This window comes from Talpa europaea, assembly GCF_964194135.1.
Source record: "Talpa europaea genome assembly, chromosome: 2".
NCBI classification, from domain to species: domain Eukaryota; kingdom Metazoa; phylum Chordata; class Mammalia; order Eulipotyphla; family Talpidae; genus Talpa; species Talpa europaea.
This window is the reverse complement of record NC_140068.1, coordinates 34,865,039-34,882,291: the sequence shown is the minus strand read 5'-3', so window position 1 is coordinate 34,882,291 and position 17,253 is coordinate 34,865,039. Positions and strand designations below refer to the sequence as shown.

General features: G+C 40.0%; 1 protein-coding gene across 1 annotated transcript in view; it reads right to left on the bottom strand.

The window, feature by feature from the left end:
- The window catches only part of MAN1A1 (mannosidase alpha class 1A member 1), a gene marked incomplete at its 3' end in the record, with an annotated part of 169,981 nt that extends 160,773 nt beyond the window's left edge, over positions 1–9,208 (bottom strand). The window contains exon 1 of the mRNA XM_084229018.1: positions 8,585–9,208. Within this exon, the coding sequence (XP_084085144.1) occupies positions 8,585–9,193 (609 nt within the window). The 5' untranslated portion in view covers positions 9,194–9,208. The remainder of the gene's footprint in view (positions 1–8,584) is intronic.
- Between the last annotated feature and the right edge of the window lie 8,045 nt (positions 9,209–17,253).

Below are 17,253 nucleotides of genomic sequence, written 5' to 3'. Positions count from 1 at the left end.
AACCTAATGATGTCTGTGAACCACACTGGTCTTTTTATGTGACAGTAAAACATAAAAGATTTCCAGCTAAGAGGCCAGAACACTATGAAATTAGGTATCTGGTATCTGTGGTCATGAGACACTCCACCTTAAATGCCAACCATTTTAAAAACTTGGGTTCTTTTGTTCACAAAGTTGTGCCACATAAACACAGAAATCATAGAAAATGTGCTTGTGTATCACAACTCCCACTTCTTTCCAGTGTTAAGGGTTTTATCCCCAAATTCTGGTGATTAAAACTAGAAAAGGCAATCTTGAATCTCTCTACAGTGTTAGAACAAGAATTCAATGCTACTATGCACATGAAAATACTCACACCAGAAGTTAACTGCTTAGCTTCTATAGTACCTCAATATTCTAGACACATTGGCTGCTTAACCAGAAGGAACTTGGATGATCATTAGTTAAAACATTGCTTCTTTGTAAATCAAATGGGATAAGTAGTGTATAATTTAAATCTGTAGAAGACAGAATTAATGTTTTTTTAATCAGATAAGTGATGCACATACAATTTATGGGACTGATCCATTTTTTGTCCAATGGGACACTGGTTTAAATGATAGTGAGGATTTGTGTTTAATTTATTATTTTCTGTTTATTCATCCTTATTCTAATCGTCATTCTTGTTTCCTTTTACAAATCTCTTACCACTCAAGTACTAACCCTACTCTCTTCTCTGAAGTCACCAGGTCAGTTTTTAATACAGGTCTTTAAATAATGTCATTTCATTTTATATCATTTCAATATGACATTGCAGATGAGAAAAAAGAAAGTATCACAACTGATGCTAAATTACACAATATTATTAAAAGACCTGGTTTTGTTATATGTAGTTTAGCTTTAACAATGAAACTGCCAGAGAAACTTTGTAAGAGGAGCCTGTTGAGGCTAAAGACAGATTGTCCCCAAGATGTACCTAAGAAGAAGGCTGGTATTTTGAATTGAGAGAAAGATGATTCAATAATGATGTTTAGCCTAATTATCTACCCTCCCTTTAAAAAAAAAAAAACAACAGGAAATATATCTTCTGTCTCAGAAACAACCTTATCTTTGTAGACTAGACTTTGCAAAATCTGTTTTTGATGCATGTGCATGTAACCCTGCAAAATTTCTTTTTAACTTTCTTTAACTTTTGTCATTTTCTTCCAAGTTTCATTACCTTTTCCCAAAAACTATACATCCATAACCTAACTGGAATGATCAGAAGACTTCCTAGTCTATGGGCCCTGGTGCATATGTAATTAAAGGATATGTTTCCTCTTGCCGTCTCTCGTCTATCAATTTAAATATCTCCAAGCTATAAGGCCTGAGGAAGGTAGAGGAAGATTAGCTTCCACTCCAACAGGAGCAAGAGTGATACGAAAGTAATGGAGCAAATCAGGGACAGGTCTATTTTTAAGAAATGTATTTTTATTGAGGTAACATTGGTTTATAACACTGCATATGATTTAGGGGTATAGGTCCTTCTGATAAGCTTTAAAGTAGGGAGACAAATGGACTGAAAGAAAAAAGGAAGGCATTTTAGTTATGAAAATCAAATAAATACAAAGAATGTGCGGGCTTTTAAATTGTATTATCTTTGTTCTGGATTATCTGCAAGACTGCTGGGCTCTAATGTACCTAAAGCAACCGCCAGAGTATTCATGACAGAAATGAGGGCTGTGACTTTTAAATGCTCTTAGCCTTAATCTCATTTGGTTTTCTTTCAAGTACCTAATGATCACAGAAGTCTTTATCAGACTCAGTGGGGGTGGGGCAGTGTAGAGGCATTCTTTGGAGCAATAGAATAAGGCAGTATTGCTTTCTCTGGCAATAGTTTACTTAGCAAAGATGTTCCATCTTGTAGGACAGTCTCTGTGGGACTTCTAGCTGCCATTTCAGGGTTGAGGAGAGGGGGGCAGGCCAGGCAGCCTCCATTCATTTATTCTCATTAGAGTTCACCTATCACAGGTTGAGCAGGGCCGGGGCGTACAAGATGCCAGCTCTGTTATTAGTTCACTGGACAAATCTCAGGAAGTCAAAGCTCACCAGGCCCAGCGCTTCATATGTAAGACCAGTGTCAGTATCTCTCAGGTCCTTATGGGCCTGAAACCCTAAAAAGAAATGTAAATTCAAATTCCCCCAAAAGGTCAAAATCTTTGAGTTACGAAGTATAACTAAATGTTGGCTATCACGTGACAGACAGAGCTCTGATTACAGAATTTATCATAATTATGTTATTTTTGCAAGTTTCAATCTTTTTCTTACTTCTTACAAACTCTCCTCTAGAGACAAAGCAGGTGCACTTCACTCAATCTCTCTCCCTCTCTACTTTGGGGTGTAATTTCAATGCTTAAGGAAGTAATTCAAGAACTGTGATTACCCTAAGATGGTACTTGAGCAACAAGTTCATCTCACTATGAGAAAAAGACAAGTTAATTCTTTAACACATGTTTGGAGATACAGAGGCTGAAGAAGTATACAGTTTTTAAAGACACCTAAAATTTTTGGAATTTGGTAAGATCTGTGAAAGTCAGAGTTCACAGCGGCACAGTAAAATGATAGCTGTCTGGAAAGATCATTTTAATGAATTGAAAATGGATCCCTTTAAGCATCAAAACTTAACATGAACTATATTTGATAACCTTTTGAAACTTCATTATCTACTTCCTTGATTTTTTAAACAGCATGTGAAAGAGTATAATCAGTCTTGGCTTGATGGCTTTAGGTCGTTACTAATGAACAGTAACAATAACAAGTAGAATTTATTGTACATTCACTGAAAGCCTGATGTTATTCTAAGTGCTTTGTGGGGATGATCACATTTAAGTGCTATGATCCCCAAAGTGGGTACTTTATTATCCCCATTTTTACAATAAGAAAATCGAAGGTGTAAGAGATTAAGTAACTTGCCATATTCAGACCCTCAGTTAATGTGACTCTGGAACCAGCCCTTATCAATAACTTCCACACTGTTCCACATGGTTGGAGCAGGGTCAGATAGGGTCATTCAGAGACTCTCTAGGACCTACTTGTATAAAGAAAACCGTGTGCTTCTAAAATGAAGAGCCCATTGATTGATGTGAATTTGAAGTATATATATCTACTTTTTAAAAAAATACAATCCCTCACAATAGCTGTCAATTCTTCTGTCTCAAACAGCGCAATGTCATGAACATTTACAATTTGAAAGAGCTCTCCCATGTTGTCATGTCCCTTGTAGGGTCTCCCTTCTCTCTTCTCCCCGACCTTCCTTTGTAAAGAATGTCCAACTGAATGATTACAAATGCCTATGATTCCTGCAGAGATCTTTACAAAGACAAAAAGATGTCATATCAAACTTTCTCTGGACAGCTTTAAAAAGAAGAGATCTTCCAAATCACATAGTTAATGTGACTAATATAAGGTCAAATTTATAATATTGCACATTCGTGTGTGTATTCACTCTACATTAGGGTATACAGATAAAAAAAATGGACAATTTATACACTACTTTGAGGTCTAATTTAGGAGGCATGCCATGTTGGCGATACAGAGCCATATCCATAGGAATCAGGCTTCCATTCTTAACTCAATTCTACCACTAACTGGCAATGTGATTTCCAGAACAATTCTGTGTTTCTGTTGCCTGTACTGTAAAATGAATGAGTTAGACTATCTCTAAGGTCTCATCCAGTACAACACTTCATGACTTAGAGCAAATATTTAGTTTCAAAAATCACAGTTTTATGCCATACTGTAAATAAAACTGCTGGTAAAAAAAAATAATTTGCAGAGTTTGTGTACAGGATCTTAGACTGAGGCATGAGGGGTAAGGGATGAGATGTGGGAGGGTAGAGGGGGGGTTAAGAGTTCAATTACTTAACACTAAACAAGGCACTATACTAAGAACATGGAGGGGAAAATCCAGGCTTAGTTTCCCTAAGGACTTTCCTCCATTATCATTTTAGCCTGCTTAGGGGAGAGGCATTTCATACTATCTTGTATTTTTGACCAATCAAAATTCATCTTGATAAAAACACACATCTTTTATGGCTCTGTAGATTGTAACAAACTTAAATGGCCACAGGTGCTTTCTGGGAAAAGAGTATAGGCAGGTCCCAATGCAGTTCTTCTCTACCTGTTGTATATTTAGCCTCAACACTTCCACTTATCTGTAGGACCTCTTCCCCTCTAACCTTAAGACATCCATTAACTATCTTTAATAAAGTTCTTACACTATCATAACTTATGAAACAATACAAATATGTAAATTCTCCACTTAATTCCAACATATTCAGATCTCAGTAAAAGGCAATTTTTATGTATATGAAATACTAGGACAAACTTCTCAAAGATGGTTTAGTTTATTAGTTCACTTAAGAAACACAGATAATACATTTACTGAAAAATGCACTTTTTACCTCTTCACACCCTTAATTAAGTTCTACAGCTTATATACAGCTCCTTTAGATGAATCTTAAGTTACCTGATAAGAGACAGATACTCTCAGACAAATTATCAATAGTTTACAGAAAAAGTAAGCTGAACATTATTGACTATCCACTAACAATCTTTTCTCTCTTTTTTTGTATATTAATGTTTAAAAGTCAGCATCTACTCCAATACATACACTAGTCATCTTAATTTCTTCATGTACTTGTTAAAGAGAGAAATCTTTACAAACACTCCATCATCTATCTGCTCTGGGAAAGGTCCTTAAAGAAATCTCACCTTTGTCCATGTTCAAGATAGGTGTGCTTCAGAGCAGGGTGAGCAACAGAACAGGCAAGACTACTCAAAAGTACCTAATATTCTTTGGATTCAGTTCTTCAAGTCGTTGTTTTTATTATTGTGCAAATTTTCCATACCAGAACCAACCACCCAAATAAATTTTATAATGCTATTTACTAAAACATATTTATATATTATTACAGGTAATATATACTATTAAACTATATTTACATATAACAAAATTTTTTAATCAGTTGTTAGTATGAAAGTTTCCTTTCAATGTATGATTATATAAATAAATGAGTGGAATATAAAATTAAGGCCTATTTTGAGAAACTTAGAAATGACAATTGTGCTACCACAGCTGACTAGTCCTAAAGTCTTATCTGAGAGATCCAAAAGCTGGCTATTAGTTTCCCACCCCAACCCAATTTGGGTTATTCCAGACTGAGGAGGAATCACCTCTAACATCGTCAGCCACTATTACACAGCCCCTATTACACAAAGACTCACCATAATTTCAGAAAATGGAAAAAAAATATTCATCCCCTAAATGAAGATTAGAGCTCTAATCCTAAAGGACAGTACAGGTTCTTTCTGTAGGCACAAAATATTTTGATTTTTAAAAAAGGGGTCCAGTAGAAGGAAAAATGGATAACTTCTCCTACGATTCCCATGGTGCTATTTTAACTTCTGTGCTTCATTTTTCTAATACTTTTTAAAAGTAGGTTGACTACACTTATAAAAATACTGAACTCATGAAAATAAATATAAACTATTAACAAAGTTTAGGAAAATCCCAGAGTTAATTTACAAAGTGTTGAGGGGCCTCAATTTCAAGTTTGACATCAAAAATCTACCTATCCATCAAATTAATACTGAAAAGCACACACCGCTTTTTTGCGAAGAGTGCCAGATAATATCCTATTTGAAATTACAGCCTGTCTCCCTCTTAGAAACAAATTTGTTAACAACAACAACAAAATAGTATTGGTCATTTTTAAACCAAAGCTACAAAATAAAAGTTGACCCAGAAATTATAGTCCAAGTTCCTATGTTAAAGACTAGTACTTTTAACCACAGAAGTGTTAGTATATTCAGTTGTAATAGAAACTAAGTATATGAGAAGAGCTAGAGACTATTAGGGGCAAGAAACATCAAAACCATGGCAAATACCCATTGGTCCATGACAAGGAGTCCAGGTGATGATGCCTAAAACTGAATCTAAATGTACAAAGTCTAGTGCCCTATTCACAATAAGCAACTATTCTTTCCTGTTTGAAACTGAACATTCACTGAGTAATTTTAGAATAGCATGATTTACCTTTTTTTTTCTTTTTTGGTTTACAAAGAAGCACATCTGCCTGCACTATCTGATGAAAAACTCTAATTCATTTCTTCTGCCTTTGACTAAATACTGAAGCTAACTGCTGGTCTCTTATGAGGAGTGGAGGTAGGGAGAGGGTGCGTGGTTAAGGCAACCTGGAATTTTAAAGGCCATATTTAGCTCCACCACTGTATGCAAGACTGGGAAATTTCAAAATATCTGGGTGTTAAGATGTGAGTGCCACACTGATACAAATGCCACATAAATTTCCTTTATATGGTTAATTAAGATCCTTTGATTTAGAGACACAGAGAACATGGATCTAATAGGAACAGACATGCATATGCTGCCCTGAATTGCTACTCTCCCACTGCTTCTGCTCTAAATGTAGCTTAGTACCACTAGCTTTTTAACATCTATGCATCTTTAGTATTCAAGATAATTTCCTCAGACAACTTTAACACTAACTGGCAGCTCGCAGGAATTTAGAGCCATGAACATGTGAATTACACTGTTTCAAACTCAAGCACAACACAAGCAAATACAGATTTGCAATTTAACTATGAGTTTTGGTTTGATATTTTTAAGGAAGCTAAGAGATGCCAGTAGGGAGATAGTAGGTAAGAATTTGAGCTTTTTTCCCCATCCTTCCCGGTTTGGTAGCCCTGAAAGGATTTCATGGAGAAGGGAAACAGAAGTAGTTGGGGGCATAAAATCCATTTCCCCGAGTCTCAGAGGGTCTCTACCTAATGAGCAGGTCTCAAAAAAATGGAAAGGCTGATGGGGTGTGGAAGGAAGCTATATGCCCAGGAGAAATAAAGGCATTTTGTCCAGCGTGAACTGGACCAAACCCAGTTTACCAAAACCACTTTAACTTGTTCAACTACAGCTTAACCACATTCATTTAGTCTGTATTAAAATCTCAAATTCCGTGACAACCAAACTGCTCTACTCTGTAGTCACTCTGTTAAATACCTCTTCACAATCTCAAAACTGTTTACTCTGAAAATGGAGGGAACAGGAAGCTTCCTTTCCTGATTACCTATCCAATGCCAAAACATAAAATTTATTTTCAGAGTCTCTTAAATTAAAAAAAAAAAAACAACAGAAATATTACTTCCATCCCTATGTATTTTAGAAATATGAATAAAGATTGGGGATGAAATGTTTTTAATTTGGTTCCTACAGCTCTTGGATTGTATAAAATTCAGGCTGGCATAGTGTCACTCAGGAGTGTAGCCACATGAGGAGGCAAGTCCACAGAGAGCCTGGTGACAGGTGACCAAGGTGGCTTCTAAGTGTCTAGTCCTGTCTCCAATACTAACTGGTACTGGGGCCCTGGGTCTTTCATCTTTAAAATGACGTCTGAAATGATTTTAAGAGCCTCTTCAACTTTAAGCTAGTCATAAAGTAACAACATGCTACAAGAGCAAATTATGAGACGTAAATTATGTAAGACTTTTCAAAGTCCATGTTTGTCCTAGATGAAGTTATCTTTGTGCTGCCATGGACAAAGACCTGTTGCGTCCCATGAGATACTTCTTTTCTGACTGTACACTGGAAATTGAAGAGGCTGGCTCTTTAAATTTTCATTTTGAAAAAAGTAAACAACAGTGTGTACCTTATGATCTGACCTTCTGGAGTTTCACCTTTATAGTCTGAGTGCACAAAGGGTGGCACCTGGCAGGACAGGGTCACATGGTTGAACTGCCAGGTGTGCTGGTTTGCTGTTAGAACCCTTCTTATCAGGGGTGATTGATACTTTACATTTAGGTTCAAGCTTCATTTCTGTGCAAACTCCAAACCTTATTATGGGGGTTGTTTGGTATCTTCACTATCGCTGTTCTCAGGGACAAGTAACCATGGACAAAGACCTGTTGCGTCCCATGAGATACTTCTTTTCTGACTGTACACTGGAAATTGAAGAGGCTGGCTCTTTAAATTTTCATTTTGAAAAAAGTAAACAACAGTGTGTACCTTATGATCTGACCTTCTGGAGTTTCACCTTTATAGTCTGAGTGCACAAAGGGTGGCACCTGGCAGGACAGGGTCACATGGTTGAACTGCCAGGTGTGCTGGTTTGCTGTTAGAACCCTTCTTATCAGGGGTGATTGATACTTTACATTTAGGTTCAAGCTTCATTTCTGTGCAAACTCCAAACCTTATTATGGGGGTTGTTTGGTATCTTCACTATCGCTGTTCTCAGGGACAAGTAACCCTGTACTGGCCAGTGAAAGAGGTTTGCACACCACATGCCCGTGCCTTTAACTACCTACCTGGCCTGGTACAGGATCACCCTAGCATGCAAGTTAAAAGCAAAGAACCGGATTCAACCTCTGATCTTAATTGGCAATATCTACTCTAATACTGAAAAAGGGAAAACGAAAGAGCCCTTGACACTGCACCTGGTGGAAAACCTCCACATCCACCTACCATAATGTTGCAATCCTAAGAGTTTCAAAGGTTTGTCACTTCTCCCTGATAAACACAGCAGGCTGGGTGGGTTGTCTAGCACACAGCACTCACCTCTTTGATCTTTGCCCTCTTCTCAGCGATGTCGGCGTCGGCCGGCTGCCGGCTAACCACCCCAATGGGGGGCGCGAAGTCCACCGGGGGCAGCCTCTTGAACGTCGCCTTATGCTGCTGGTCCTGGGCTACCTTTTCTTTTTCCAGGAGGATGTCTCTTTGGATCTCCTCCGGCAGCTTCTGCAGGGTCTCCTTGGCTTCCCTGAGAGCCCGCTCGTGGTTTTCGCGGATCCTGGCCAAGTTGTCCTCCAGGGCGGCCGCCGGGTCCCCGGGCGCGCCCTCCTCGCCACGCCGGGGTCTCCCATCTGCTGAGTCCTCGGGGCGCGCCCCGGGCCCGGGTTTGTGGTCGGCGGCCGGCTGCAGGGCGGGGCTGGAGTGGAACAGGACCCCGCTGAGCAGCTTGGAGGAGTCGGGCAGGAAGAAGATCGCTCCAAAGCACAGCGTGATAAATGCACTGAACACCAGCAGCAGCACGAACTTCTCCGTCAGGCGGAAGGCGGCGGGGCCCGATCCCTTCCTGCCGCCGCCGCCGAGCCCCCCACCCAGGCCGCCGCCCAGGCCGCCGCCCGCCGGGCTGCTGAAGAGAGGCAACAGGCCCCCCACCGGCATCGCTCCAGCCGCCGCGGCCGCCGGGCAGTCCGCTGTCCAGGGGCTCTGCTCCGCGCCGCTCAGCAGCAAAACTTCGCCGCCGCCCGGCGTCCGCGGCTGCGGGGCTGGGTCCTGCGCATCCAGGCCGCCCAAACCCCTCGGCTGGGCTGCAGGTATCCCCAGGGGAAACAACTCCCCACCGAGTCTTCTCTGCGGGGCGTCTCCTCTGGCAAACAAGCACGCGCTACAGACCGCTGGCGGCAGTCCCTGCGGGGAGAGAAACCGGGAAAGGTAGTAATTATGGTGATGCTGATAAAGTTTCCGGCGGGTCTCCGCCTCCGACAGCCGCGCCAGCCGCCAGGACAGTTTCCCGTGCGTGGTGGGGCCGGGAGTCCAGCTCCGGGCACCGCCCTCGGAGCCCACTATCTGGACTTAGGGTGAAGTTTCCGCGTCCCGGGGGGCGGGGTGTCCCGCGCACACCTGGATCGGGGCCGCGCGCGGACAGCTCCTGGAGAGGGCGGCGCACCTCGGGGCACCAGGGGCGCAGCGCGGGCGGGGGGCTCGTCAACTTCGCCCGCTGTTCATCCCCGAGCCGGGACCGGCTGCTCCGCTTCCCAGGCGGCGGCAGCGCGCACCGTCCGGCCGCCTCGCAGCCCCGGTCGCGGCTCAGCCGGGCGAGCGCGCCGACCCGCGGACGAGCAGCGCGAGCCGAGCAGCGCGGTGCCCTCCGCCGCGGCCCCCGAGCACTAGCACCACTGCCGGGCTCCGGGCGGTCGGAAACGAGGGCGGTGACGCGTCCGGAGAGTGAAGGCGCGCCCGGGCCAATCACGCGCCGTGCAGGGTCCCCCCGCGGGGGCGGGACCGAGGCGGGGAGGGGGCTGCGCGGGGCGGGGAGTTTACGGGAAGCGCAGCCTCGCGGGGGCCCGACCGGGGGCGGGGAGGTCGCGGGTCCGGAGGGGCGAGGCGGGCGGGGAGGTTGGCAGACGCGCTGCGGAGGCCCAGGGTGCGAGGCGGCCGGCAGAGCTCGTGGTGCTCCGGGGACTTGATCTCGAGCCGGCCTTGGGCCGAGGTCCCCAGTGGGTCCTCGAGGGATGGTGGGGCTCGAGGTGCTTGGGCTGCTGGGGCCCCTCCTTACCGCTGCCGGGGGGCCGCGCCTGGCCGTGGGGAGCCCTCGCGGAGCGGGTCCCGGGACGGGTAGAGTCTCGCAGACAATCACCGAACATTGGGTCGTTCTGAAGCGCATCTTTTTTCCAGTTTCTCTCATTTAATCCAAAGCAGGGATTCCCCCGTGCCAGGTAGCTGTTCCACCAAAAGTCTTTACGTGAGGCGCTGTGATCCGGGGAGCGTTAGAGCTGTCTGGTCTAACATCCTTTTACATCCAAAGAGACTTGGGGTTTTGTGGTTGCCTAGGATTCTTCTATGCATTCTCTCCCCCTTAAAAAAAAAAAAAGTTGCGTCTCTCCCCCACCCACATCCATTTTCAAAATTCATTTGCCTCATAGAATTTGGTCAAATTTTCCATTTGAAGTAGAGAGTTTTATGTTGCCATAGCTTCAAGCAATAAATTTGAACACTGTTGAAATTAAGCCTTGAATTTGACTTCTTCCAGGGAAGTAAGGAGCTGGTCCAATAATAACTGTTTTCAAGACAGCATTATTTTCCAAAATGTGTTCGTAATTCCCCTGTTGCTCTGCAAATAAGAGTTATCAGGGAAGAAAAAGTTGACTCTTTCCATTATGGAAAGCTAGCTTGCAGCAGCTTTATCCTAGCCCTCACCATTCTCTGGAAACATGACTACAGCTGTTTCTGCTTGTTGTCTTAAAGGAGACAGCTGGCACCTTTCAGGAAGGTGCCCACAATACAGTTGTTTTCAGATATTAGACTGAATGAGAAAATATAAAACTGAATGTAAAATCCTCATTACAATTTTCATTTGAGTGTTCATTTTAACCATCTTTATGTGTTGTATATTTGTTTTGTGTAAAGTGAGTCATACATCCAAAGTATCTGTTAATAAGCAATTAGTTATCCTTTGATAAACTGACTTTACAGTTTGGTTATTTTGTTAACTGCTATGAAATTCTATGCCCAGAAGAGTGCAGCATATCCAAACAGGGTAACAAAGTTCAGAAGACTTAAAAAAAAAAAAAAAATTTTTTTTTTTTCATTGATGAGATGGTAATTTTTGTGTTGAACTGCATTTCTAAGTTGTGAATAGGCAGAAAGGCTCCAATCACGGTGGAATAGTATTGTTTCCAACAACATCCTTAAAATTGAGGAACCTCTTGGCTACATAAACAGAAAATTATGGTTACTGTCCCTAAAAATCAATCTCTTTATGATTATCCTTTTCAGAATGATTTTTTAAACTGAAATTATTTCTTATAGCCACAGAAATATTGAAAATTTTAATATAAAAATAATGTTACTAACTATTCCAGAAAAGCAATAAAATCTGCTTTAAGTGCTTGTTAAAGTGGTGATGAAAGGAGACCATAAACCTAATTCTAATTCTAGCACTCTCTAATTTGATACCAAACCAGTTTGGGTAGTTAACCAAAAACCAAGGTAGAAACCTTCAAAATTTAGCATATGGACTTAAGAGATGATTTCTAAAAATTTTAAGTATGTTGATTTCTATTGTAGTTGTCTTTTAAAATAAGTTTTATTTCTCTTCACCTTTATGAATCTTATTTGAAGACTCTTTTCTTATTACCTGTATTTCTCATGAAACAGAGGCTTATTATTAGTGAAACCTGGCTTTAATGATTGGCTAAACAAGAAATTAGCATGGCTGGTCGATTATGGGTTACGTATTAATGGATGCCAGTCTCTGTTAGGTAAAATGAGAAATACATGGGAGTGCTCATATTTGGGATAGAATGATATAAAAAAAATTCACAGAGAAGGTATTTGAAGAAACACACAAACTAAATTAACCATGTAAAACCCTTTAAAATAACCATGCAAAAGCCCTGCATATTCATGGTAAACGGGGTTTATACAAGAGTTAATAAGTAAAAGCCAGCATTTTTTAGAAGAAAAATTTAACACTTTGCCCTGAACTTAATACCACAATCACTTTGTGTTCTACAGTTGGAAAAAAATGCTTTGTATCCTGAGATAAAGCAAAAATAAAGGTGACTGGTTTGGTGCTCACATAAAACTTTGTATCCCATACATATAATACCACCACTATTTATCTGAATATATGTCATGTTTTGCAAATGTAATGAATGAGGTAAAGCTGCTGTTTTATCAGTTTAATATTCTACTATAAACTTAGCAACCTTAGTAATTTTGAGTGGTTCTTCTGTTTAAATACTTACTGTGTTCTTACTTGGTCAGCCAGTGCTGAATTATAACTCCTGTGTAGCATTTGTAAGTTTGCTTGCAAGCTTAATTATTACATTTCTTTTTCTAGTGCTTTTCTCTGTGTCTTTCTTTGCTGATTTGTAAATATTTGTGTTTCAAGAAAAATCTTTATAATAGAATATTTTTTCTAAAATCTGGTTTTGATTAAAGAAGCAACACCCCCCCTTGCCCCGTACAAAGAAATCCCCAAGTTATTTGGCTGCTTGAGTTTCTCTACTTTAAAAATAACACTCAATAAAAAGTAGATTTAACTGTTACATTAGCCTGCCCAAAATTAAATATAATAATAGCTATAAGCGGGGTTACAGAGGGAAAGGTGATAATATTTTTTAATAAAAATGTTGGTGAATGACTATTTTTATAAAATTACAAGTTTTCAAAAATTAAAGTGAAAAAATTATTTGTGCAAATATCCAGAAAGCACTATGTAGAAGTTAATGAAAGAATATTTTTGAGAGTTTTTGTTCCTTGATTCAAGAATAAAAAGTAATCTTATAAAATAATTTAATATATGGATGAAATTTTCTAACAAGTTCAATTTTTGATAAAATCTTTCTATAGCAGATTTTCTGACAGTCTTAAAATTTCAAGTCAAACTATGCTTTTATTAAAAAAAATAAAATGTGCAGAAATAGTTCGCTGTGAACATTAATCTTGAAATTACAATACTTCACTGAGCATTTCTGAATTTTAAATGAAGTTTATTGAGCTAGGAATTAACCAACACTTTAAAAGAAATTATCAATAATATTTGTGCCCTTGTGAGCACAAATCATACCTGTGTATGAGCTGCAGTCATATCTCTGATTCTTCCTCCATCCCCTCAATTTACTTTGGAACTGCTTGAGTAGCTGATTATTTTTTAAAACTCCTATCACCTTTGTGAGTGGGAGTAGATATGCAGGAAGCTGAATCAGTGAATCAACCCCTGTTGTCCCTGCAGGCTCCTGTTAAAAGGTCCATTTTTGTTTTGAACACGTTTCATAAATACTAGTGGTCCCCAAATTAAAAAAATTGTGTCCCACAAAGTATTTATAAATTGGTTCTTTGGAACTTTCAGAGCACTTCTCTCCATAGAAACAAAGTTGTAAATGGTGCTTTGGGTTGCTAGCCTGCTCTACAAAGATTTAAGACCCTAGGGAAGAATAAAATGTTGGAAAAATACTGTTGCAATGCTGGTAATCTGTTACATTAAATTAGAAAGTGTTTTATTTATCTTGAAGGTTGGAACCTAAGGGCAAACAGATGTAGTTGGAAAAACAGAATATATAATAATCATTTCAGAAATTTTCTAAACCAGATGTCCAGGCCAGAAAGGTTTATGCTGGTTCTTAGGTGTAATTTTTCTTCACCACGTACAGCTTTCTTCTGGTTTCAAATGTGTCAGTAGTACCGCCTTTGTAGTCTTTTTGGCTTTGTATTGTTTTGGTTTGACTAACAGAGTAACGGAAAGAGGTAAGCCAAGGAGAAGTTTTCCAGAGGTAACTGGGCAAGGGTTTAAATGAATAATTAAAGAAGACATGCTTATCTTCTGTATCTCTCATTCTTATATATGTAACATTGCTGTGACTCATAGACTAAGTGATATAACTGATGTACCTGACTCAATAAACTCAAAAATTTAATTCTATTTCTACCCCCCTCTCCCTAAAAAGGAAATTAATGTTAGGAGTGGTGAAAGGATAGTGTTTGTAGGATTTTTGTAAGGAAGATCCAGAAAAGCGTGGCAGGGAAGAGATTTCAGTTTTTGTGGTTCTTCATATAGCAGTCACTTTTCAAATTCTATGATTTCAATACTACCCACAGGAGAAGGACTGTGGAGAACAGTTTCATCCTCAGTAGGGCGAGGGTGTAGCAGTGTTTCTTACCTCTATATTAATAGGACCTAAAAGTTTACCACTACCCAACTTTATAGTTCCTAGAGTCTTGAGAAAATATGAGTGATGGTAGATTCAAACTGAGGAGAAAATTACTGCTCAGTGCTTGAAGAATCAGGAAACCAAGGACTCAGAGCCAAACGTCTGGGCAGAGAATGCTAAAGGCAACTTTTAGAGGCCCTCCTAATATAAAATGTTTGATTTTTATGACTTGAAGATAATACACTATTTCAATTAAATGACTGGCAAGGAAAGGGATTTTTCCTATGGCCAGAGAAAGATACTAGGTTTTTCTTTAGCTTTTTACTTCATTAGATACATTTTTAAAAAGTAATAACTTTTCCTTAAGAAAACATTTTCTTCTCTATTCTCTGTCCTGTAAGTGATCATATGCTTTTCCAGAAAAATCAAACTTAGAAAAAGAGAAAACTTATGACACAATTATTCTGCTCAATTGAAAGTTTTTTTCTGAAATAAAGTGAAATGAAACCACATGTGCTTGTTCCTATTTTGGAGAAACGATCTACAACTATGACACGACAGCACTTGGCTTCCCAATTTTATTGCAAAATACATGTGCTATTAGACTACATGTTCAGTCTTTCATACTGTCCTCAAGGGCAGAACTCTGTCTTAGCCCTGGGTCTTTGTAAATGGACAAAACTTTACTTGTGTTTCTTTGACAACTGAATTTGTTTTTTAAGTTCACTTGGAGCATTTTCTTGCTCTATCGATTCATTTAGGAGCCAAGATAAAAGCAGATCTACATTGCAGATAGAACCAAACAAATTGCATCTACCAAATATGTGACTGGTACTCTATTTACTTGGTATAATTAATACTGGTCTGGACTTGTGGGAATAAGGGGAACATACTTAAATCAACATAGGAAAAGAGAAGGGAAGAATTCCAAATCAGTGACCCATATACCTATTAGGCTTAATGGTCCAGAACTGGCAAGGTCTCTTCTAGGGTCTTTACAAATTTCTGGGCTTAAAATGTGTTGATTTTAATGTAATCTGACTCTCAGATTATAAACACCTTTTTAACTATCCACTGAGGTCATTATGTTCTTTAGTTTCTCCCAAATAGTAAGTAGTTCTAATGAGTTCCAATACTATGATATTATCATATCTTGAGCAGCAACACACAAGAAATGCCTGAAATTGCATCTATTTTACGTTTCTAGTATTCTTAAAAATAACTTGTAAAATTTAGTTTTTTAAAGTAATCCTAGAACTAGTTTCCTTTATTCCCTAGGTGTTCATAGGATAGAATAATTTACTGTAAGAAAGTTAGGAAATGTAAGTTTGTGAATTTTTTTAATTGACTAGTATACTATATATGATGTGTCATGAAGTACATTTTACAAAATGTGTATCATTTCATGATTTCTCCTCTTCTTCAAAAAGAGTTTTAAACTCATATACATGACTGGGAATGTAAACCATGCAGTTACTTTGAAATAATTGGGTAGCTCTTTAAAAGGTAAATGCAGAGTTACCCAATAGATCCAGCAAGTATTCTCCCAAGAGAAATGAAAATATCTGGGTCCATAAAATTCTGTACATAGCAGCATTATACATAATACATAGTGCAATTATTCATGATAGCCAAAGGTGTGGACAACATGAATGCCTATAAAACGTGCTATGTCCATATAATGGCATATGACTCAGCAATTAAATGGAATGAAGTACTGACACATACTGCAATATGGATAAACCTTGAAAACATCATGCTAATTTTAAAGCTCTCAATCACAAAAGACCACATATGGTTTGATTTCATTTATAGAAATGCCTAGAATAGAGTGGATTTGTGGAACTGGATGTGGAGGATCTTAAATGCTTGAAACAAGCATGTGAAATCAAAGAATCAAGACTATAGTGGTGGGACTTTCCTGGTGACACAGGGGTTAAGATGCAACCTATGAAGCTATCCGCAGCCACTGCAGCACGAGTGCCATCCCTGGCCAGGGAGCTACCCACATGGCACAGCAGACCTCTCCTGACTTGCCCGCTGTTCCCCTCAGCAGTGTATTTCAGTCAATCTGCCTGTTCTGTTCCCTGCTCTGTCTCTGGTGAATCCTCTCACCCCACCCCCCCACCCTCTGGCCTTTACCCCAGTTCTTGTATGCATAAATAAAATAAATCTTTTTAAAAAAAAGACTAGTGGACATTAGGACGATCTTTGTAGTTGGGGAGCTGACAAAGGGTGAATAAAGCTATTTGCTTCCCTTGATAAATGAGAGTGGTAACTCCTCTTTATCCAGTTCTAAGAAAACGTGAAACCTGAATTTGTTTGTAAAGCCACTTTTTTTAAAAAAAATTATTTATTTATTTATTTATACGTGCACTGGCTACAGTCAGAAGCGCGGGAGGGTGAGAGAATTCACCAGAGCCAGAGCGGGGAGCAGAGCAGACAGAAGGACCGAGGTACACTGCTGGGGGGAGCAGCGGGCGGCGGGAGAGGTCTGCATGCCATGTGGGACCCTCCTCCGGTGGCCGGGGAGCAGCCGGGGATCGAACCGGCGCTGCAGGGGCTGTGGGCAGCCTCGGAACCCAGCGCTCAACCGCTGCGCCACCGGGGAGGCCCCCTGTAAAGCCACTTTTTTCCAAGACCGTAGATATCATTATACATTGGTATAATCGAGAAAAGCTTCCAAGCAAGCAAAGAACCAGCTCTGTATTTTCAAATAGGCAAAGAACTAAACAATTGACACAAGGATTAAAAAGTTCATATGCTATACTATATTTGCCCCATAATTACCAAGGAAGACATTGAAAATTAAAGAAAGGAGGGCTCCTAAAATATTTTGTGATGGGT